Source organism: Scomber scombrus, chromosome 1, assembly GCF_963691925.1.
Source record: "Scomber scombrus chromosome 1, fScoSco1.1, whole genome shotgun sequence".
NCBI lineage: Eukaryota > Metazoa > Chordata > Actinopteri > Scombriformes > Scombridae > Scomber > Scomber scombrus.
In genome coordinates, this window is record NC_084970.1 from 18,963,846 (window position 1) to 18,987,179 (window position 23,334).

At 37.3% G+C, this 23,334-nt stretch overlaps 1 protein-coding gene across 1 annotated transcript in view; it reads left to right on the forward strand.

The window, feature by feature from the left end:
- The first annotated feature begins 7,270 nt into the window (after positions 1-7,270).
- The window catches only part of tcf12 (transcription factor 12), an 80,992-nt gene continuing 64,928 nt past the window's right edge, over positions 7,271-23,334 (forward strand). The window contains exons 1-4 of the mRNA XM_062422390.1: positions 7,271-7,396; positions 8,081-8,170; positions 8,779-8,851; positions 18,952-19,025. Of these exons, the coding sequence (XP_062278374.1) occupies positions 8,099-8,170; positions 8,779-8,851; positions 18,952-19,025 (219 nt within the window). The 5' untranslated portion in view covers positions 7,271-7,396; positions 8,081-8,098. The remainder of the gene's footprint in view (positions 7,397-8,080; positions 8,171-8,778; positions 8,852-18,951; positions 19,026-23,334) is intronic.

Consider the following 23,334-nt stretch of genomic DNA (forward strand, 5'->3'; position numbering starts at 1 on the left):
TAATTTTGAAAAGTATTTATTAAGCTTTATTAGGTAAACGATATCTATGAGAAAGTAAGTGTTATTTATACTGTCAATGACATCATCCCAGTAAAACTTACCATCCACTGGCTTTTAAATCATCACGCCCAGGCGACCCCTCCTGCAGTTACAGATGAAAAATGCAGTGACTGCTATTGCTTAAAAACTAAAGAGAGAGAGGGAGAGAAAATGTCAGCCAAGTTATTTCACATGAAGGCTAAACAGACTTATAGTTTATTACCATGGTGAATAAATACATGTGTATAAATACACTGAAGAAGTTTCATGGTAAAGGTTTATGGACCACTAGAACAGGGAGGTGTAAAATCATCCTCATCAACAACACATCAGTAAAGGTACAGCTGTTGAAGTCCATTAGAAAAACACAATGCCTTAAGAAAACAAAACATAAGAGGATTTACATCTTAACACATCTGGTACTTTTACATTTTCAAGCAAGTTTCAGTAGTGCAACCTTGCTGTATGCAATCCACTAAAACAGCTCTGCCATAAATTCTACTTTTTCTAAGCTTATATATTTTCAGTTTTTGTTGACATCAAAAAAGTGATGATTCTACTTTACATTTATTGTTGAGGTTATAGTGGGTGGTGGTGTAGCGCATTATATTCAAAAGTGTTCCTAATCTTTTGCCTCCCTCATGTATGTTAATGGCATGGACAACATATTAGTCAGTGTCAGTCCCGAGCAGCAGCAGAAGGCACCTACGTCACCAGTTGGTCTGTGTTGTCAGTTGACAAAAAACGTTAACAGTTCAACACTAAAACACTTGTGTAACAATTGACATTACACAAAGCTAGTTTTTGTAGTTTAACTATTTACATCGATCTCTGCTCAGACATGTGTTGTGCTAACATTATATTGTTAGATTGTGGTGGTCTGTTAGCTAAAAGAAACCCACAGTTAACCTGAATGTGCATAATGTTAAACTGAAACAGCTTCACAGTGGAACAGATAAGCTTATGTGGAAGTTATCATGCATTTTATAACTAAAGCATGAAGTTGTGTGAAGTTTATTTTTAGAAGTGGAGGCATTTCAGATTTGTCCTCTGAGACAAGGCAGACGGCAAACAAATTTCAGGCTGCCAAATTCCAATTTTTTATACATCAACACACAAAATAACTATAAGTGGACTTCACACAAGGTACATTTAATATGTTAAATTTGACTGCACAATGTTGTCATGTCAGCATCTCATAACCTAGCCTATGATGACATGAGTTCAAGATTCAAGATTCAAGATTCAAGAACTTTATTAGCCATTTGTGCTTGCACACATAGGAACTATTGTGCGGTTTGTTCAGAGAGTCAAGACAACATTTAAAAAGACACACAAGAAAGACACATTCATAAAGCACATACACATACTCTAGACATAAAAAAAAGTGCATAAAAACCCTGTGTAAAGGGAAAGTTAGAGCATTGTTGTAAGTTGCATAGGTATATTGCACAGGCCCAGAAGACAATATAATAAAATAAATATAGTATGATATGCTATGTGGTAGGTCATTTTGTTTTGGCCAAGAGTCTCACTGTGGCAGGGAAGAAGCTGTTAAAAAAGCGTGTTCTGTTTGTGGTGATGCTGTCCGCTCGTCTGTGTCTGAGGTTGTATGTGCATTTTTTGTGTTTGAGCAGGGAGTGAGCTGGATGTAGTGTGTCTCTGATGATTCTCTCTGCTCTTGTTTGAGTTCAGTATAGTCATGTGTGTCCTTTCTAAGCCTAGCAACTTCCTGAGCATGAGCAAAGGTCAGTGCACTTGAAGGCAGCCTTTTGCACTTGCAGAGCATAGTACGCCCTTTCTTGCAGCCACAATGAATAAGTTAGTACCACTTTTGTGAGGCTTCTGGCAGGGTGGTCCACAGTGGCTGCCATCCCATTGCTTCCTTCACTCAGTCCCAATCAGAAGGGCTTGGCAGCTAGGACTCAGGTACCAAAGCGTTGCTCCAGACTTTGGCCTGATGGGTGGCCCACAGCTTTTGTGGGTGGGATGTTCTCCAAAGCTCTGGATTTCTGAGTGAAGAGCTATTTTCTTGCTTCATTCACCTCCGTGATGTCACTCATCCTATTGTACAGCACCACAAAGTGCTCCAACAGTGACTTGGACAGCTCACATATCACCTGGCATTTGCATACGCTCATTGAAGGCCTCAGTCATTTCAGGGAAAGCCTTCTAAAGTCTCCCATATCGTTTTCTTTCCTGTTCCAGCAAATGCTGACATTTTGTCACATCCCGTAAGTGCATGGAACAATTGGATAGAGGCACAGGTACTTGGGTCCAGCTTGTTGGTCGCTTCATGAACCCTATCTGAAGCTGGTGCCTTTACCAAGAACAATCCACATTTCCTCTAACTCGATCTTCCAAAACATGGCCATGGTCAGAACAACAATGTCAGTGTCTAAAGCACGAATAGTCACCGTATTGCAACCCTCCTTAACAGCATCTGACACATGCAGAAGTAAGAGTGTGCCTGCCTCCTTGTGAGAATAAAGAGAGAGGTTTGTCAAGTCAGAATGGGCAGGAGAGCAGAGGACCATCTTCCTGTGAGCTGCGTAGATTTCTTCTCCATCATCTACTGGGATACAAGTGATTTGCTGTGAAAATAATCCAAACAATTCTGTTTTGTTCTTATTAACAAGCAGGAAGTCTTTCCAGTGCTTTGGCAGTGCAGAGGTTGGAATCACTTGTCTCTGGATTCCTTTCTCTCTCTCTTCTGTTAGGAGGTACCTTTTAGACACCACAAAATATTATTATTTCTCGAGCTGGGATTTTGCATACAGCACAAGAACACTATCTGCATGGCCTAGTCCCTCTTGAGAGCATCCCCAATATCCTCCTAAAATGTTGTGCTGTCTGGATCTGATGCCCCACAGTGGCATCTTTCTATTGAAGTCAGACTTTGTACAGGCCACCCAGGTCTGCTACTTTGAACACTAGAACACAATCCTCACATCTTTTCATCTATAAAAACTACCAACTCTGTGAAAGCAGTGTCATGCAGCTGAGCCTCTTCCTCATGCGTACCCTTTGATACATCCTGTCTTCATTTGTTGTAGACCATCCGGAGGAAGTTTTGGTGATATTTTGCCTCAAGGGCTATCATGTCCCCAGGTGCAAATTTGGCAAACAACTCTGCGTCTTCTATTTCCAAGGCAACATTTCTAACATTGAAATCTGTTTTGTTTATGCCTCGTGGAGTACTTCAAAGCCAGCTGGCTGTTTGCAGAAAAAAGCACACAGGCTTTCTAGTGTTGACATGGCTGTGAGCAGACTGTGTGCAAACCCCAGGTGCATCAGACTGCTTCACCTTTTCTGATAACTTCCGCAATTGCAGCAGCATTGTTTGACTATATTTTAATCAACAGGTCTTGTGCCATTGTGCCCTGTAAGTCATCAGTTGGACTTCTGTGCCATTCCTATCATCCAACTTGTTCAGGTCCAGCTCAGCTGATATTTGTCTAAGTTTCAGAAAATCAAGTAATCCTGTTTTATACATTCTTCCTAATTTGGCTGTTAGTCAGAATAGCAGCACTAACTTAATTTCACAAATGAGGTTCAAAGAATGAACGTATGTCCATATAACATACTTGGTAGGGTCAGGAGCCCTCCTGGCCAAACTGGTGCCCTAAGCAGAATTTTGTTAAATTGGGAAGTTGGCAGTAAGCATCTTTATTAGAACAAAAAAAAAACAATTTTGGCAAAGGTGTACATAATTATAATGAAAAGTGATAGAGCTAAAACTTGAAAAATTGAAAACGGATGTCAATGACCACTTACGGTCACTAGAGGCTAGATAAAAATAGCCTCCATGTCTATAATTAAACCTTGGGGTATGAGAATTATATGCTGAAAATTTCATGCATTAGTCATAAAATGGACAATTTTTTGCCTATCTGTCCCACTACCATGTTACAAATCTAGCTTGTCAACATACCATAATGTTACAGATGTTAGCTTTTTATCTTCTGTATTAAAAGCAATAAGTGTAGAGTGTGTTTAGCCTGTTTCATATATAGTTCTCCAAAGTCGTGAATGTTTCTTAATCCTGATGTGTTTCTTCATCTTATTTCTACTCCTCACAGGTGACGACTTCTCCTGGCGATGCGTCCAGTCTCTTCCATCAACCGAAGTCCTATTATGCTAGGTAAGATTATTATTTATTTATAAGTCGTTCTTTGAAAATCCACAGACAAAGCCAATTTAGTCAGCTCTTGTGGCAGTTGTGCTTGTTATACTCTGTGCCTGATTTTAGACAAGCTATATTAATGATTCTATATAAATTTTGGCTAAACCACGAGCACCCCTGCAGTAATCTGCTTATATCTGTTCTCATGTACTATGACACAAACATTGTTGAATATAAGGAGTAAATGACATTGCTGGAGTCGGTTCAAAAGATATTGTTCTTATTTATTATTTTTTACATCACATACTATTACATCATATACTATCACTATTACGTTATTATTACATACTATTACATTAAATTTACATTTGTTTGAATTGACTTGAATTCTCTATGATTGCCAAGATTACTATTAAGATGTCTTTAAAAGTTTGTTACAATAGGTAATTAAAATCTTGTTAGGTGTAATCTATTCTACAAAAGCTCACTTCTATGTTTGACAGTTTTAAAATGGGTTTTGTTCATAGCTCACACTGACAGTAATAATAAAATGTTGTTTTTCTAACATCTATAGTAGCTGTCATTTATTGCTGAAGAACAAGAAGAAGCACTATCAAAGTGAAACCCACCTGCCTTTTGGCCCAGCAGACTTGTGTTGCAAAGTGGACAGACGGGGCTTTTGGGCTCTTTACAGACAAGTAAACATGCACAAACACCATTTTAAAGACTCCTAAAACCTGCCTACCTGGTGACTTGACATTTCCCACAGTTGAATAAGTGTCCCAAGTGTTTCAGGAAGTTACAGGGTCTAGCATATTGTGAAGCTCAATGATTTGATTTTCTTTTTTACTTGTAGTGGGTTTAAAGGACCAGTGTATAGGATTTTGAGGGATCTATTGGCAGAAGTGGAATATAATAGTCATAATCATGTTTTCATTAGTGTATAATCACCTGAAACTAAGAATCGTTTAGTTTTTGTTAGCTTACAATAAGCCCTTTATATCTACATCAAGCCCGGAGGCCACAATGTTGCACTGCCATGTTTCTACAGTAGACACACTGGCTCTAGAGAGGGCCTTTCGCATTTTACATTGAAGTGTCAACCACCGTAGGTTCTCCTACACTCTTGGTCCTTTAAGAAAAGGTGTCAGTATTTTTTGTGAAGATTTTAATAACTATGGCTACAGATTTAATCAAGTTTTTTACATATTGGATTTTGAATGTTGTCTTTGTATTACTACTACTTTTACTGTCTGTAATATATACAATTGTAACTCACAATTGACCTTGTGAGTTACAGATTGATTTTTACAGGAAAAAAAGCTGCACATGGTCCCTGTTTCTTTTAGGGCTAGAGAAGACAGAGGAGAGGTTTCCAAAAAATGTATAAGAACTAGAAGCACTGAAAAGAAAACAGTCTTATTTGCTGTGTTGAATTGGTGCCCATGCAGTCCAAACATTTCCTGCTGTTGCTACTTCACATTAAAAACTTCTCACTGGTGTACAACTGTCTGGCTTTTATTATGAAGCATGTACAGGAAATTGACTGAACTTGTGCTATTGGTCAGTGAATATTGGTCTATAAGAATGTTTTGTCCTGTTTGTTTAGCAGATCAGATGTATATATTTCAGAGGAGGATTGGTAAAAGAGGAAACAGCCCCAGTGACCTGTTAGAAGAAGAGCTGCAGGCTTCAGGCTCTTTTACTGCAGTTTGTGTCAACCAGTGCAAATCTAATATGTCATTAATGGTAAACAACTTATTTTGTTCCACTGTCCCGTCCGAGAGAAAACCATTTGCACTGTGCATCGGAGACATAATTCTGTCATATGGAAGAAGGCCATTAGATTTCTGTAAACATGGTGCACAATGAAAATAAGTAAATACGTTTTTAATGTTCAACAGTTAGTAATAAACAATTGTCATTTAAAGAGTTGGTTCTGTTCTCATTTATTGAAATGTAAGTGTTATTTGAAAGTTTACAGCAATACATGAATAACTGTTATCTAATTTATGGTAAAATGTCTGGTGCTGTAATTCAATACACAGTAACATAAGATTGTAACACTGTATATTATTTACAGTTGTGTATGGCCAATGTAAATGTAGATACAGTATCATTATATCACTGTTTCATTTTCTAGTTACAATTGCAACTAAATATAAAAACAGTACATTTAATGTGATTTATTTTTACAGTAAGTTTACTGTTTTCATATTTACAGTAACTAACTGGCAGCAGTTGACCAGTAACGTCTTACAAAAAGCAATGTGTAGTCGGGGTCACATTTCAGATTACGTATTGTTAACAGTTCTATCAGATAATTATTTTTATCCCTTTAAACTTTTCACATGGTTTCACTCAAGAAATGTTCAAATGATCCAATATTTCACCAAAAATCAAAGATTTGAGAAAAATCCAAAAGCTAAAAACAAATTTGTGTATCAGAACTTTCTTTTTTACTCTTCCATTGATCATCTCTGTCTTGACCCTTCTGATTTATCTTTGGGGGTGCCTGACCCTTTGGCTGGGAACCAGAGGACTAAACTAGCTAACTTAATATAAAGTCACTCTGTGACTTCCAAACTAGCTCCACCTCCAGCAGCTACAACAGTAACATGCTTCTTACACACTGATGCTTGAGTATATGTGCAAATATATTTTAATATATCCTACTTTAAGTATTAGCTGCGAATATTCATGTCCTTTTTCTTAAGTAGGATTTTTCGTGATCGTAATGGAATATTTTTACATTGCTATATTGGCACTTACTGAAGTAAAGTATCTGAATAGTTCTTCCACTTTCACTGGTTGTGACTGTAACTTATTTAAAATGAATTGCATTTTTCTGGCGTTCAAATGAAAAGGTTTCTATTCTGATCCATTACAATCCATTAGACGTCTTTCGGCTGGTATTAAAGCAGAGAGAGACATGTGGTGCATCAGTATGACCCGGGACAGTGTGTGCTGACTCCTGCAGCATCTCCCGCTGTGTGGGACCATCATGTCACTGTGCGGCGGAGGGATACAATAACCAATGTCATCGTAGTGCTGAGGCTTCTGCACAGCAAAAAATGTCTGCCTAAGGGAGACTCGTAACTGATATATATATAGAGGATATTTTCCCAGGTATAGCCGCTTAAACACACACTTTCACGTGTTTTGAGGCGCATTTCAAGAAAGCGAGTCTTTACCAGATCACCCTAGTCGGGATTTTAATCGGGAAAAAAGGTAAAATATCAATGTGAGTTTGGCCAAAGCTTTCGGACCTGTGAAAGAAGTTGGGAGTTGAGAAAGACCATCATTGCGTTTTGTGTGCCGGAGCTGCTTTATTTTTTGGCTTTCTTACTTATGTGCAGTCAGTGTGCACTTTGTGGTTCTCTAGTTAGAAGGACACGGTGTTCCCTGTACTAATTACAAGCTATTTTCAACCCATATTAAGCAGAACCTGCAGCTAGCGATAGCCAGCTAGCTAATGACGTTAGGTGCCTCAGCAAACCTTGGTAATCTATTCTTGGAAAAATGTGCAACAAAAACCACTGACAGCCTCTTTAGTGTGTTACATACATGTCTTTACAGCAGTATGCTGTGTTATTACAGAGAAACTGCAGCAATGCGATGCGGTGCCATCCATTCAGAGCGGTCCTACCTCTCTGTGTGTCTTATAAAATCAGCGGATAAAACTAAAGGTGCGCACATTGCACACAATGTTTGCACCATCTCATCAATTATAACATGTCAGGGTCTTTTTGATGCAGCGCTGACAGCCAACTTTACTCCTCAGTGATGGTCTGTTATTTTGCATCCATAACAAATGCTTCTCGTGGCAGTCTGTCATTTCCTGTGGCACTCATCCGGCCGCTGTTAGATAAACCAGCCTGAGATGTGACCTGATGGACTGTGTGCTCTCTCCAGGTTTCTAAGATCGTCAGGATGAATCCTCAGCAGCGGATTGCCGCTCTCGGAACAGACAAGGAATTAAGTGACCTGCTGGATTTTAGTGCGGTAGGTTGTCTTTTCTATGTTTTTTTTCCTCCTCCAGTGTCACCTCTTTAGTGCCATGCAGCTCCCAGGGGTGTCTAATAGGCTAAACATGTCTAATTGATGATTAGTTCATATTAGAGTTGACTGATATCATTTTACATGTGATTTTTTTCATTTCCGAAAATCATGCTTTCATGAATCATCGCTTATATACTAGAGCTGAAACATTAGTTGATTAGTCGTCAGCTTTTAAATGGATTGATAATCAGTTAATTAAAAGTCATTTTTTAAGAAGAACAATGTCCACGTTTTGTGAATCCAGCTTCTCAAATTTGACTATGCTTTAGTTTCTTCAGTCGTCTTTGAGTAAACTGTATATTTTTGGGTTGTGCACTGTTTTTTGGGACAAAATAAGACAGCTGATTGTCATGTTTAACCATTTTCAGACAATCAATGACTGCATCTAATGATTATTTTCTTGTTAATGAAAATAATGGTTAGTTGCAGCCCTAAAATGATCTCATTATTAAAAATCATGAGCTGCTTTCTGAAAAAAACTGTATGTGTTGCTTCTCTACTATTTATTAGTTGCTCTAATGCTCTGCGTCTGTTCATATTCGTCCTTTCAGATGTTCTCTCCACCTGTAAGTGGAGCGAAAAACAGGCCCACAACACTTGGAAGCAGCCAGTTCAGTGCATCAGGTAGGACCTGATCCCTCAAACATATATCACAGTAAACCCTTTGAAAGGACGTGTCTTTGTACCTGCTTGCATGACTCAAAATCAGTTGTTTAACGACTTCTGCCCTTGTTTAAATTGCGTCTGGATTTATTTATAAATGGAAGATGAAGGAAAAGAGTTGTAGCGTTTAGTCTTGCATGAGATTTTTTTTCCAACTCTGTGTGACGCTTGTGTGCGCCTTTCATATCTGGAACTAGAAACATGAGCTCTTCACCTGGAAGTGTAGTGGAGTTAAGATGTAGACCAAAGCACGGTGCAGGTCATAGACATATGTAAATGTTTTATTGATCTAATTACCATCACGCTGTAATGCAGTGGATACTACTCATGCTTGTTAGAGGCATAAATCAAACATAGTGTATTTGCTTTGGTTGAGGTGTATTGTCAAGTGTCTGTGCAGCAAGTGCTCATAGATACAATACATCTGTGTTCTTATCAGAGACTGATGTGTGTTGGAGGCCAATTTATGATCAGGTTAAAATCTGTGAAAGACTCGCTGTTATTCATTGTAAATGTTAGTAGTTCATTGGGATTATGAGACATCCTCTCCTTGAGTTATTCTAAATATTGTGCAGTAATTTTTGTTTTCTTTGTCCATGCAGAAGCTTGATAATGGCTCAGCCCCTCATATGTACACAAACGTAATATTTTAATTATTCTATTTTATTATTATTATCTTTAAGTATCTCCATTGACAAACAGTGTGTGTGCATGGTTTGAGTTTGGCTGTTATAACCAGAGGTCAGATTCCCTGCCTCTGGACTGCTTCCTGACTATAGATGCTACAGGACATTAATCCGAAGCACATCTATTGTCTGATGTGCTACTAGAGAAAGTCAACAAACACACATTATGTTTTCTGAAAGCACGTTTTGTGTGCATCCACAATGCCTCATTGTCCTCAGTTATCTGTGAAACAAAAGACACAAGAACAGAGCTGTCGTACATGAACTATGGAGTTGGGAGTATGAGTTTTCCAACACCTAAAACCCTCCTCAGCAAAGTAAATGCTGAGGAGGAGTGATCAAGTCGCACCTTTGCACAAAAATGTATATTTCTGCATTAATGACACAAAGGTCTGGACTGTAATTCTCCTGCATTTTTCTCTTGCATTTAGAAAAGCTTCACAAATATACATATTTGAATGTTTTTTATTATTCATTGGGCAAAATATTATATTGTTATACAATATTAAATGACTATAGCCTCCAAACTTACTGTACGCTTAAGTCAACTCTCAGACACAGTGTCAGCAAAAAGAAACTGTTTCCAGAAACTTTTCACATATTGGATTTACTGCAAATGCTTTTAAAAAAAATGTTTTTTACTGATTTTGTACAGGTGTAATAAACTGGTAACCAGTGTATATTTTCTAATTGTGGATAATGACACAGCCAGGTTACTGTGTCAAAGCTAAAACACATCCATGCTACATGATGAAACGTTTGATTCTTGATGGTTTGAAGGTCTAAAGTGATTTAAAAAAAAAACAGATACCAGTAAAATACTGATATAGAAAAACAGTCATACTCTACATATAGTATGTGTGCAGTCTATGAAGAACTGAATAGAGATGGCTTTGTTGTGTGCATTATGATTTAATCTAGTGTGATGTTGACATCCTGTGGACAGCCACCTTTAGGCTGGGCCGTGCACTCTGTGACTTCCAAAATAGACCAGCATCAGCATGGTGCTTTTTGTGTGCAACAGAAAAGAAGTGGAGACTGTCAGGAGAATAATGTGTTACAGCTAGAGCCCATTGTCATTGCTGTGTGTTGTCTGGTCACCAGCTTTGTCCTTTACAAATGAAAAAAAACAAAAAAACTGTAAATGTGTTAAGCTGTTTTTTATTTTAAACCACTTCTAACAAAAATATTATTTGAAGATTAGAAATGTACAACTACCCTGTCACCTTTGATTATAAAGTTTACCTTTAAACTGTAAAATATATTGGCATATTATTGTTTGTAACAACTGTTTATAATCTGTGTTCAGTTAACTATCAGCCAATACACTGTATAAATATTTGATATTATTCAAATATCAATTGTCTGTAAATGCATCAAAAAACCAAATGTGTCCGGCTCCATCGTTTCTTTCTAGTTTTAGAAGGCTGCCAATCTGCCATAATAATCTTGACAATGTTTCGTAACACTTTTATCTCTTTCTTGCATATATAATGTTTGTATGATGGTGTATATGATCATATATATATATATATAGATAACACTGATGAACAAGATACACTTTACATTTGCATTTTGAAGTCAATCACAACCTAATGAATGAATGAAATAACTGAGAGACAATAACAGTTAAAAGCTTTGACCTGTGGTAGCAATGCTTTTCAGCCTCAGATGTGTACTAAACGGTTATTTTATTGATATAGAATTTAGATATTAGTATGTGTTGAAAGATGTGTTGGTATCTTCTGTATTGGGTTTATGTTTTTTTTGTGGTGGTCAGAAAATGTGCTGGGCATCAAGGTAAGTAAAGAATGATCTTTTTTTTTTAATTTCTTTTTTTAGATTTTTCTGTTTTGTAGCTGATAATGAGTTTAAACAGTGGAAACTAGTGTGTCATGTTCATCATGTCATCAATCAGCTGCCGCCTACATACTGGACCTTTGACTCTGAAGTGGATTTTAGTTTAGATTTAAAACTTTGTTTGCCCCTTTAAATTTTGATGGTGATAACATGTAAATGAAACGCTCGCATCAATATGTCATTTATATTATGATAAATCTTTCAAAACTGAATTATGCAAAATGAACCGTTTTTCATATAGGTGATAATGATGCGCTGAAGCCTTAAATGTATTGCGGGTAAAGCCCTCCTCCCCCCAGCCTGCAGTATGTCCTCCTGTGTCTCTGATCCTCAGGCAGGGGAAGAAGCACCTCCATAAGTGATTGTGAACATAAGGCAAGCGAGTGTGCAGACAGAAGTGTGAAAATTGCAGGGAATGAGAGTTTGGATTATTGCATCTCAGCTGGGCATAGCCAGATAATTGAGGCAGAGTGGGACTGGCAAGACCCTTCAAAAGTGTGCCAGAAAGATGGATTGGAAAAAATAGCCAAAGTGGCTCTGACAGAGATTCATCATCTCTCCCTTCCAGCTGTGTTGATAATGCAAATTTGATGAGACCATTGACTCGTCAGTGTAGTGGGGCAGTGGATGGCTGCTGGTAAATGGGTGTGTCCTTTAGTGGTGTGTAGTGGTTAACTATGACTGCTTGTTAGCTGCAACCAGTAGCTCATGTTTGTTTGGTTTGTCACTCAGTTGGTTTCCACATTTATAAAGATACTCGGCTACAACAACACTGCTGTCTCTGTTCAGCTTGGTGGGTAAAGCGAAGACTGTTCACACCAGAGACTCTGAGTTCATATTTATCCAATCATTAATTAACAGACCTATATCTGTATTTTTATGATCTTACTTGACAGATCAACATTTTCCTCGTAAAATAAAGCAGTTTAATCCATTACAGTGAAGATAAAAACCCTGTGATAACACAAGATAAATAACATTGTTCTCCAGCTCATGAAACAACAACATCTAAATCTGCCTCTTTCTAAACATTCGAAAAAATGATGCTGACAAATCTTTTTCTAAGTTTGTATTAGATTGTCTTGTGTGTTTGTTTCTTACGCAGTGCTGTGATTAGGCCATCTTCAGCTAAACCAATGGACTGTCTCTTTCACTCGCTGTGTCTGATTCTTTCCTCCTCATTTATGAATTTAGGACCCGGTACAGAATCTAGCTCTAATTGACAAGCATGTTAGCATAATTTAAACAGAGTAATGGAGGCCTGTCTGACCTCATGTCCCAGTGAAAAGTGTTTGGTTCCTCTCAGTCCAGTTTTTACATCACATTCATTATTTGTACACAGGCACTTCATGAAGTCATTGGGTTTACCATTAGTACTGCTGTCTGTTCATTTATACAAGAAACCGCTATGCCAAATAGAGCCGAGGGCTCTCTGTAAGTCAACAAAACAAATGTGGATCAATTAAACTTAGCCGAATGTGAATGTTGATTTAGGCGTAATACATTATGTTGTTTTAGGAGGCAGGTCTTCAACTAATTACACTACAGTATATATATATATAGCCCAAATACATAAATCTCAACATACATAAATCATAATCCTCAATATTTTTTTGGGGGGAGATCAAATCTGTCCCTGCCTCTGCATGTAGGGGCAATTCATTTATTGCAGGTCCTAAATAAATAAACTGCTGGGAATCAGGTCAAATAGTTTTTAAATGACTGACATTTATTTTTTTTAAATTCAAGATGCCACTGGGATCAGACGTTTTTTAATTTTAATTTTTATACCCCTTCAGGACTGTGGTTTTGCTACAGACTGTTGTTAAATGATGGGAGGTGTGCAATCCCATTGTTAATTGTATTTTATAGATTCTTCAGTCAAAGATTTTTTCCAGCAGTGGTGTTGTTGTGTGCCCATGTTGTCAGGACCAGTATTTGTGCACACCAGTAGTGAAGTAACTTAAAAGTACTGTAGAATTGTTCCAGATATGTTTATTCATGTTCATTGAGCCATGTGTGTGATAATTTACAGGAGTTTTTGACACCAGAAGGACTCTGGAGACCCAGATAGCTGCAATCGTAATAACTGTCAAAGAATGAAGTGCCTCAGCACAGTTGGGGGGTTTGTGGGTTTCTAACCCTAGAAAATGTGATAGTTAGTTAGTTAGTTATATATTTTCACATCATTTTGGACCTACAATATTTTAAAAAAACTCAAAACAACACTGGTTGTATTTTTTCACAGTAAGAAGAAAAGTGAAACAAATATGCTCACTGATTAAATATAGGCTATGTCCTCAAGTAATCCTAATTCAGAACAGGATTAGTATTGATTTATATTTTAAATAAACTACTAAATATTGTTTCAAGAGCAGCAACAGTAATGTTTACAGCAGCAGTTTACAGTCACTCTATAAACTCAATAATATCTCACTGGAAACAAAAATAACACGTCCATAATAATATTCATAATAATATTTCTGACAGGAAAAGTTTTTACTCTCCACATTGACTGTTAACCTGCATGCAATCAAACCTCACACGTGATTGGTCAATACGACTCGGACTACAAATGGAAACCAGAATGTTTTCGTTACCAAAATCTTGTCCCTCTGACTGCAGATTCTACATTCATATGCAGATCTTTGTTTGTAGAGATTACATCTCGGATCATCTGATCACAAATGGATTGCTCTAAGTGCAGTTGTGAATGCACCTTTAGGACACATCGAGATCTGGTCCCTCAGACCAGACTGGTCTGGGACACATATGGCCACATTCTTCTAGCAGTGTGTACATGTATGTGTCCTGGGCCACATTGAAGGACTGCCTACTCAGCTGACATCCTCTGAATGAGCGGAAGTACGCAATAATTCACATGACAACGGTGTCATATTATAGTATGAAGCAAGAAGAAGAAGCCACAACAACAGGCAAAATGGATTCTGGCAATACTTTTAAATCTGGTGGGCTAGGCACAAGAAGTGCATTGCTGCCTTAAAAACAGCAACGTATTTGGTCTTTGGCGGTAGAAGTGAGATCCAGTCACACATGTGGCGACGCCAGGCTAATGCCAGGTGTCAACTGATGTACTTACAGCTGTCCACTTGTGATCCGATCACCTCAGGCGCATGTTAAATCCAGAAGTTATGATAGTGAGGCTGTATGCTTGTTCTGCCCTCCACCACCACTCTCACCACAGGTTTACAAGAAGTATTTAGTGGATAAGGATAGCATCATTTTATTCACACAATATTATGAACAGAAGACGTTAAAAATGTTACACAATGTATTTCACCTGTGTATCAAGGTCACTCGTCTTAAGTTATGCTTCTGCATATGAACTGCAGAAATAGCCACAGATTAGGAGACATGCTTCCCTCAGCAGACAAGGTTTATATTTTTATATACTTTATATATTTTGTATAGAATTGATGTAAAGTACAGATTTAATTAATCACACTTAAGGTTTTTGTGTGCTGAATCCTGAAATCTGGTTGTTACACCTCTATTCTAAAATTTGTCAGGGTCAGCATACTTTTCGGACATTCAAGGATACACAAGCCACCATCTGGCCTGTAATAATAATAACATAAAATAATAAAAATAAAAATTTAATTTAATCTTAGTTTTAATAGGCCGGCAATGTGCAAGACCAGTTGTAAGTTTCATCACAAAATCGAAAGCTGCTGTAATACATTTTAAAATATCTTAAATATCTCTAAAACGTAACACATGACTATGTATGTGCATAAATTGAGAGAGGTATCACTCGTAGTGATGAACCTTATCACCCAACTTGCCAAAAAATATAACCTTGATGAAGGTGGACTGCATTGATTTTAAGACCACGTGTCTCCTCTCTGTTGTAGAAATGAGTCCATGTTTGTCACAGAACACCTAAAAGCAGCAGCGGCTCCCCCAGTTCACTAGATGTATGTAACATTGTAGCCTGTGTGTGTATTATTGTGTGTGTGTATGTGTGTGTTTTCTTTTGCCTCTTGTGTCTCTGAGTAATCCTATTGTCTTGGCTGTCTGTGTAAACAGAAGAGAGGGGACCCTTGAGCCCTGGTAGGAGATGGTAATCAGATGAGATGACAGCCATTGGCCCAGAGAGCAAACACTGACTATTGTTTACTTTCAGCGTGTAAACGCTCTCAGTTGAGCCACAATGTGTCACATTTGGGTCTTCACATTACCAAAATTGGGACCTTGGATGAGCTATTAGGAAAACAAGTAGTAGTTAGCAGCCGTTGATAAATTAGTGTCACAGTTAAGAAAGTGATCAATAACTCAGATAAATGAGTGAGACAAATTAAGTGTATTTTGTATCCCATGAAACCACTGAAGAAGAGGAAATGAATCTTCTGTGTTCTAGCAACAAAACATGTTTTTACCACGATGACTCTGCTCACTGGAGCGTGATTTCTGGTTAGAAAAATGTCACCGACTTTTTATAGCAAGTATATTATTAAATTTTCCATGATGCAAGTTTCTAAGAGTTGTTTTCATCATAAAAGTAGAAAATTGATTTGCAATACCAAAAAAAGAACTGCAGTGTAATTGATCATGTGTCATATTGGGTTTTGTTTCATTTCATCAGATAGGTAACTTAAAACCATTGTCTGTGTCACTGAAGTAAACTGCGGTATAAGAAGCATCACTATTGGACTCAGTGAAGTGAAGTGAGCTTCACCTTTGTGAATCAGAGAAGTGCTCCACATATTTTGATCTGTGATTACAGGCTTGTTTTTTCGTCGTGCAGAATCCACTTCTGCTTTCAGGAGTTGTGTTATTTCAGTCATGTACAGTCTGATGTTGGCATGCCTAACGGCTGCATGGAGGTTCATGTCATTTGTTCAATTTTAAGGTGAAAAATATACTTAACTTTGAAAAGTTGTGTTATCTTGCTATGTTATTATTTTTCTGAGCATACACACATTTCTAGAAATCAGATATTTTTTATTTGAAGTTGAAAATGAAGCAATGGTATTACATTTTACTGAGACAGATGAAATTACCACAGGGATGATCAATAACTTGGAGAAAGTTGATGCTTTACGCGCTCTGCAATTACGTTTTGTTTTGTGGGCACTTTGGCTGTTACTGCAACACAATATTGTTTCAAACAGCAAGAACCATTGAGGCATCACATATTTTTACGGACTACATCATATAAATTAGATTTTAAAGATCAGATATTATATTTTTCATCATATGCCAGATGGTCCGGCTTTGCAGTTTGACTGGAGTTATTGATTTTATTTGTTTATCTGTTTGACTTTTGAAACATAGAGGTTTTCTTCTATTTGAAAATGAGTTTTATCAAGTTTACGTGCTCAGCTGTTTGGAAGTAGCTCGACATACATCAATGCCAAATCATAAAGTTGTTTTTTGGAACGTGAAGAAAATGAAGGAATGGTTATTTTTGTTCATGATTTATGTAAAGCAGATGAAAAGTAGGTTTTGTGTCATGAAGTTTAAACTTTTGAAAGGATTAGTCACTTTTCTCATTAATTCCAAATGGTATAAACATAGCTAATAGTGTTAAATGATATTTGTATCTTGCCAGACAAGCTTTGCATTATCAGTGAATCTGCTGATGATTTTCTCAGTTGTCAATGAAAGGTCATAAAACAAAGGGAAAATGCCTTTTGTAGAGCCCAAGTTGACGCCTTCAAATTACATATTTTGTCGGACCAACAGTCTAAAATCCAAAGATATTCAGTTTACTAATATATAACGAGGCAAAGTGAAAAACCACTGAAATATTTGATGTGTTATTGGTAGTTGTCAACTAAGTGTCTGTCGATAGCGAAATCAAGTAGCCTAATTGTCTCTGGTCTATTTGTAGATATAACATGAGGCTTTTATTTATCTGCAGCAATGCCAACATGTATGCATACTCTGATGAGAGCAAGTCAATTTCAGGAATTATTTTACTGACTGTGTTTGTGATTCATACACAAGTTTTCAATACTGTCTGCATAGCTTTACTTCAGGTAAAGTTATGTGCTGAGTTGCTGGGTGTGTATCCCCAGCCTGAAATACATTGCTCTGTGCTGGAGAACAATATGTACTAAAACTATTAAAAACACGTCAGCGCGTCACACCGTTGCCCTGACGCTAATGGTTGCTGTAGTTTGTTTGGAATGGCTCCCCATGCTTTTAAAGTTTTTTAGATATTAACTGAGGTCTACAGAACAGAGAAATATGATCTATCCGACTCATCCTTGCCTGTTTAAAGACCGTGTAAAGTGAATTCAGACATTTTCTTCTAAACACATTAAATATGTCATACATGTATTTCTAAAAAAGGTGTAAAAAACATTTCAACCATTTAGATTTGAATTGTGGAGCTAAGCTTCACAAACTATGTTTCAAGGTTTCTGTCTGGATTTAATGGGCGGGTCTGAAAATCACAGCCACATTAGGTAACACGGCAGTGTTTAGCATAAATCCGCCCCTGCTGCTGTAGGTATAAATACATTCAGCGCACACTATTACTACTACAGTCTACAGTTAGCCAGTTATCTGAGTTAGCCGCCGAGCTAGCAGCCGAGTTAGCCGCCGGCTAGCAGCTGAGTTAGCAGCAGAAAGCTCTCAGTCCTAGCGTCTATTACCCCTTTTCCACTGAGCTGGAGCTAGAGCTTGCTGGGAGCTGGTGCTACAGCGAGTACTCAGTTGGTGTTAACCCGAGCAACTCTTACGAACCTGTTGTGTTTCTACCGGCAAGGAGCTGGCAAGGAGCCACGCGATTACGTCACTGTATAACGTAGCCAGCGTGCGCCTTTGAAGCACTTCCATGATTCACCAGTGAGAGGCAACAACATGCCGCAAGGCATCTAGCCCGCCGGAAACGAGGAAGAAGAAAACAAAGAAGGAGAAGAAGAAAACAAAGAGCAGGTGCTTAGTCAAGCTCTAGCTCCCAACAAGCTCTAGCTCCAGCTCAGTGGAAAAGGGGTATTTGTTTCTGGTAGAGGTGGTGACTTTGATAGACAGGTGACACTTGGTAGGGGGCGGGGTTTCAGCGGACTCGGCGGCTACTCCCACAGCGTCTGGGAGCAGAGAAAAAGGTTGATTTTTATACAACTTTGAAGCCTAATTTCATATATTTGGCGATTTTTTAATCATTCAAATTTGTCAGGTTGGTTAACAGCACACTTTTCTGTGGTATGTCAAACTCAGAACACATATTTATTATTACTTTACACGGACTTTAAGGAACGTGTGGGAAACACTTCTTTGTTTGAAGTGTATCCACTTTGGAAAGTAACTATAACAGCAGACTATTTTACATTTATATCTATAGTTTTAAACAAAGGACTCAAATATTCTGTTAAATGCAACCATATGGTGAACAGTGTTGTTATTGTCATTGTAATTCCTATCTATTTATGTGTGTGTGTATGTGTGTTAGTGGGGGAGACTGAATCTAGACGTAATATGTACATTGGACTGTGTGAGTAATCTTGACTTGCTGACTGAGTTGTGCATCTCTTCTTCTGACAGGTATGGATGAGCGGACCAACCAAGCATCCTGGGCCCCTGGTGGCGAATCCAGTCCTTCCTATGAGTCCTCCCGGGTAAGATGACCCACACCTTAGCACCTCTGAATGGCCTTTCTGCTCCACAGCACATCATTTAACACTCATTACATCAAAGTGGTACATTCACCAGGTTTTAGTCTCACCTTAGCCTGAGTATGATCTGCAGTAGACAAACTGTGTTTCTCTGACAGTAGGAGTTGGTTAATATTCTGATGGGAGGTGGAATTGATTTTATTAAAATCGAGTGATTATTTGTCTAACCAGATATGCTATGCAGTTGTCAGGGAACCAATTACTGAAATCTGATGTTATGGTGGAACTGAGCTGTTTTTTAATAAAAGTCTGTTTAAATATGGCAGTTCAAAATTTAAAAAAGGGTGAACACTATGAATATTTTTTTTTTTACCATTAAAGTATTTTATTTATTTTATTTTATTTTACCCATTGGGAGATATTTTCCCTAGAGGAGTTTTTTCATCAGTGTGGTTTGTGTGAGAACAGTTGTTGTGCTACTGTGGTAATAACTGGCTCTCAATCATTACAACTTAAACCAGTGACTCTGTGTCCTAATAACGGTGAATAAGAGACAAACTAAAAACTAATGTAAAGATGCAGCTCTCATCTTAAAAACATTGTATTCTGGCAGACTGTGGAAGAAGGAGCTACACTGAATTAAATAAAATATAATTTTCTTTAGCATCATCTTTGTTTAGGACTGATGAAGCTGGTTTAAACTTTTTGTCTTGTGCTCTTCCAGTAGAAACTCACTTACCCTAACCCTAACCCAAATCACTTGATTCAATACTTCAAATTATATTATGAGTTTTTGTCCATGATCCCAGATCTACACAAAAGAATAAAATATTAATTTGATACTGAAAATTGTCTTTAGTCCCCTAGAAGCATTGACATTGTCATACAAATTAATTAGATGTGGCCTTTTTTGAATTAATAATAATGTAGAGCTGCAACAATTAGACTATTAATTCAACTTTTAAATTAATCACCAACTAATTTGATAAGATACTAACAATTTGGAGTCATTTTTTAAGAAAAGCTAAAAGATGTGTATGGTTGCAGCTTCAAATGTGAATATTTTCTGGGTTTTTTGGTCCTCTATGACAGTATACTGAGTGTTTTTGGGTTGTGGACTGTTGGTGAAAACAAGACATTTGACCTCACCTCAGGTTTTGGGAAACAGTGTGAAGATTTGATGCTTTTCTGTGCCATACACAATTGTAAACTGAACAACTTTGGTTATTTATTTGTTTTGTTGATCAAACTAAACAAAATATTCGAGAGTGTCACCATGCTCTCTAAGAAATTACAGCAGGCATTTTCTGACATTTGATAGACCAAACAACCAAACAATTAATTGTGATAATATAATATATAATAATTGACAAATGAATCAATAATGAAAATGATTGTTAGTTGCAGCCCTAGTATGATAATATAGAAGAAACTGTGCCAGTTAAATGCATGTTTAAACTGTATCTGTGTTGTTTAATTTAAGTGAGAACACCTCACTGTTTGTGTGAGGAAGTGTGAAGAGCTCTCTCCTGTTTGTTTGTCCCTTACACATTGGTTGTTCTAGATGCCCTGTATGAATTTCATTTAATGTCAATCTCCTGTCACTTTCTATTACAATTCAGTTAAATGTCAGAGCCACTCGGGCTGCGTTACCTTGTTTATTTCTCTGTGCCCTTCCCGAATGAACATCTACAGGCTATGGTAACATAGGCAACTTGATTTGAATTATAAGACAGAGACGCTTGAGATATCTTTGCTCCAGGTGCATATAAATGAGTGTTTCCGACATTGCAAGGCACAGCATCAGCCAGCAGACAGCTGTTTACACCTCCATAAGACGTTCATGTGAACACTCACACACACAGCTGCATACACACCTTATATTGATACAGACTTGATTTATATAGCCTATAAAGCATTATGTGCTATATATTCTGGTTTAAGAAGGGAGAAGCATTTCTTACCAACCTCAGTTGTCTACTGTTTAAATGATTTTCTTTTTTTTTTCTTGGAAAATGCATTTTTTTGGCTGTATTTTATAATTCATGCCACAGTTATGACAGAATCAAGAACAGATAGATCAAATATATATTAACTGCTAATAACCAGATCGCCCCAGGGTTGCGTCCTCTCGTCTCTTTTATTTGTCTTGTACACTAATGAGTGCCGAAGCCAATTTGTGCGGTCCCGAAACATTAAGTTTGCAGACGACTCTGTCATTGTGTCTCTTCTCAGCAGCCATGACCCTGATCGTGGCCCTGTAGTGGCAGAATTACTACAAGTCATTTTTCTTGGACACCAATGTGTTGAAAACCAAAGAGATGACACTACATTTTAGTAAGAATTATACTTTATACAGTAATCTGTCCCGTGGTGATTAATGATCAAACTGTGAAGTTTCTGCAGCAGTACTAATATCTTGGCACTGTAATTGATGACAAGCTGACCTTTGAGGCTCATGTGGATGCTGTGTGGAAAAGCCCACCAGCGTGCATACTTTTATTCTAAGTTTTAATGTAGACAATATGAAAATGTTTTAGTCCTGTTTTACTGAATCAGATTATCCTTTGTCAGCTGGTTCAGGTCACTTACCCTCAGAAACAGAAACAGATTGTAGTGTATCATCTATATCAATCTATATCAATCTACCAAGGACCAATATTTAAGAGCTCATTTGTCTCTGCTTTTGGACTTGTATACTCTGTGATATTAAACTTATTGTCTATTTATTATCTCCTGATGGATTTGTGGTTACTGTTGTAACCACAAATTGGCGCTCAGGGAGACTAAAGATGTCGTTGATCCTGATGTGCAAAGTTCGAAAATGGAGCTGACTTGTGTCTATTGTAGATAAGATGTTAGGAGTGTTCGCTATAATATTGTGTTTAAAGCTTGATTAGCTGACAAAAATGACAGATTGTGAGCAGTCCCATGTCACATTTGTTAGTAGTGACGTATTATCCTGGACTTGTCGTGACTCCGAGAGGTCTTTGCCTGGGGAACAGAGCACAACAAAAAATAAGGCAGTGTAAAATAAAGTGGTCCCATTAAAAGTTAGATTTTAAATTTATGTGATTCCTCTCCCAGACTTTGCCAGAAAAACCATTTCATTAAAAGTGTATAGCAGCACATTTTTTCCTTGGTTTATTTGAAATCGGTGTTAACATTGTTAATGAAAATTTTGATGAGAATTCTTAATTGACGACCTTTTATTTCATGACTAAATTGTAGCAACAATGTAAATTAAACAATATTTACAACAAAATGAGATGATATAGCTGGTCCTATTTGGGCGGGCAACCTATATCACAGTAGCCATCTCAGAGGATTGGCTGTTTGCCATCATTTATCTACCTTGCAGTAGTTTCACGCTGGCGTTCCCCCACCCACATGGAAAGAATACTTTCAAGACACACACAAACACACACTCCAGCATATAACTGACACATAAGTTTAACCCCACTGCCACCCATTCATATAATCGACCGCTTAACAGGAGAGGGGAATAAAACAACTTAACTGTAATTAGTTTGTCTTTTTATACTGTTTTCTATTTTTGAAGTAGGGTTGGAAAAAAGTAAAGGTTTGTGTTTTAGGTATATGCAAAAAATACATATAACTGGAAGGATATATGATTGTACTGAACTTTTTCTAAATCTTTAGGCATTTGTTTTTATATGGAGTACTATAAGTTAGTAACATATTATCAGCCCAGATAAACACATATTTCAAGTTATTCTTACTTCTCAAATGAATTTCTACATCCAGGAGAAATATCATTCAGCAAAATCCATTACATTATCATGAATCTGAAAATTATGACTAAAACATTGCCTAAAATTTGACTAAAATTAAAACTGAGTGCCACTAACGAAATCCTGATTTAAATATTACAAAACAAAACAAAACAGAATAAGATGGGACTTTAAACAATCTACAATTTTCTGTAAGTCACAGAGACTAAAACTACATTTTAAATTCTTGTCAAAATTAACACTGTTTCAAATACATACATTTTCTAAACCACTTATGTTTGGGGTCCTGCGGGTCTGGAGCTAATTAAGGCACACCCTGAGCATGAGGTCATATTCACACTTACTGACTTACTGTTTAAAGTCACCATTTAACCTATGTATATTAAACCCACTTGTAATAGTAACATAACAGAACAAACGGATGTCTTATTTCTAGGTGGGAAATGCTGCCCATACAAATAATAGGTTCATTATTAGTTCTGTTCACTTATTAAATTAAACTCAAATAATAGATTTCTAAAAAGAGGACCATTTTCTAAGATTTCCAAAACGATGCT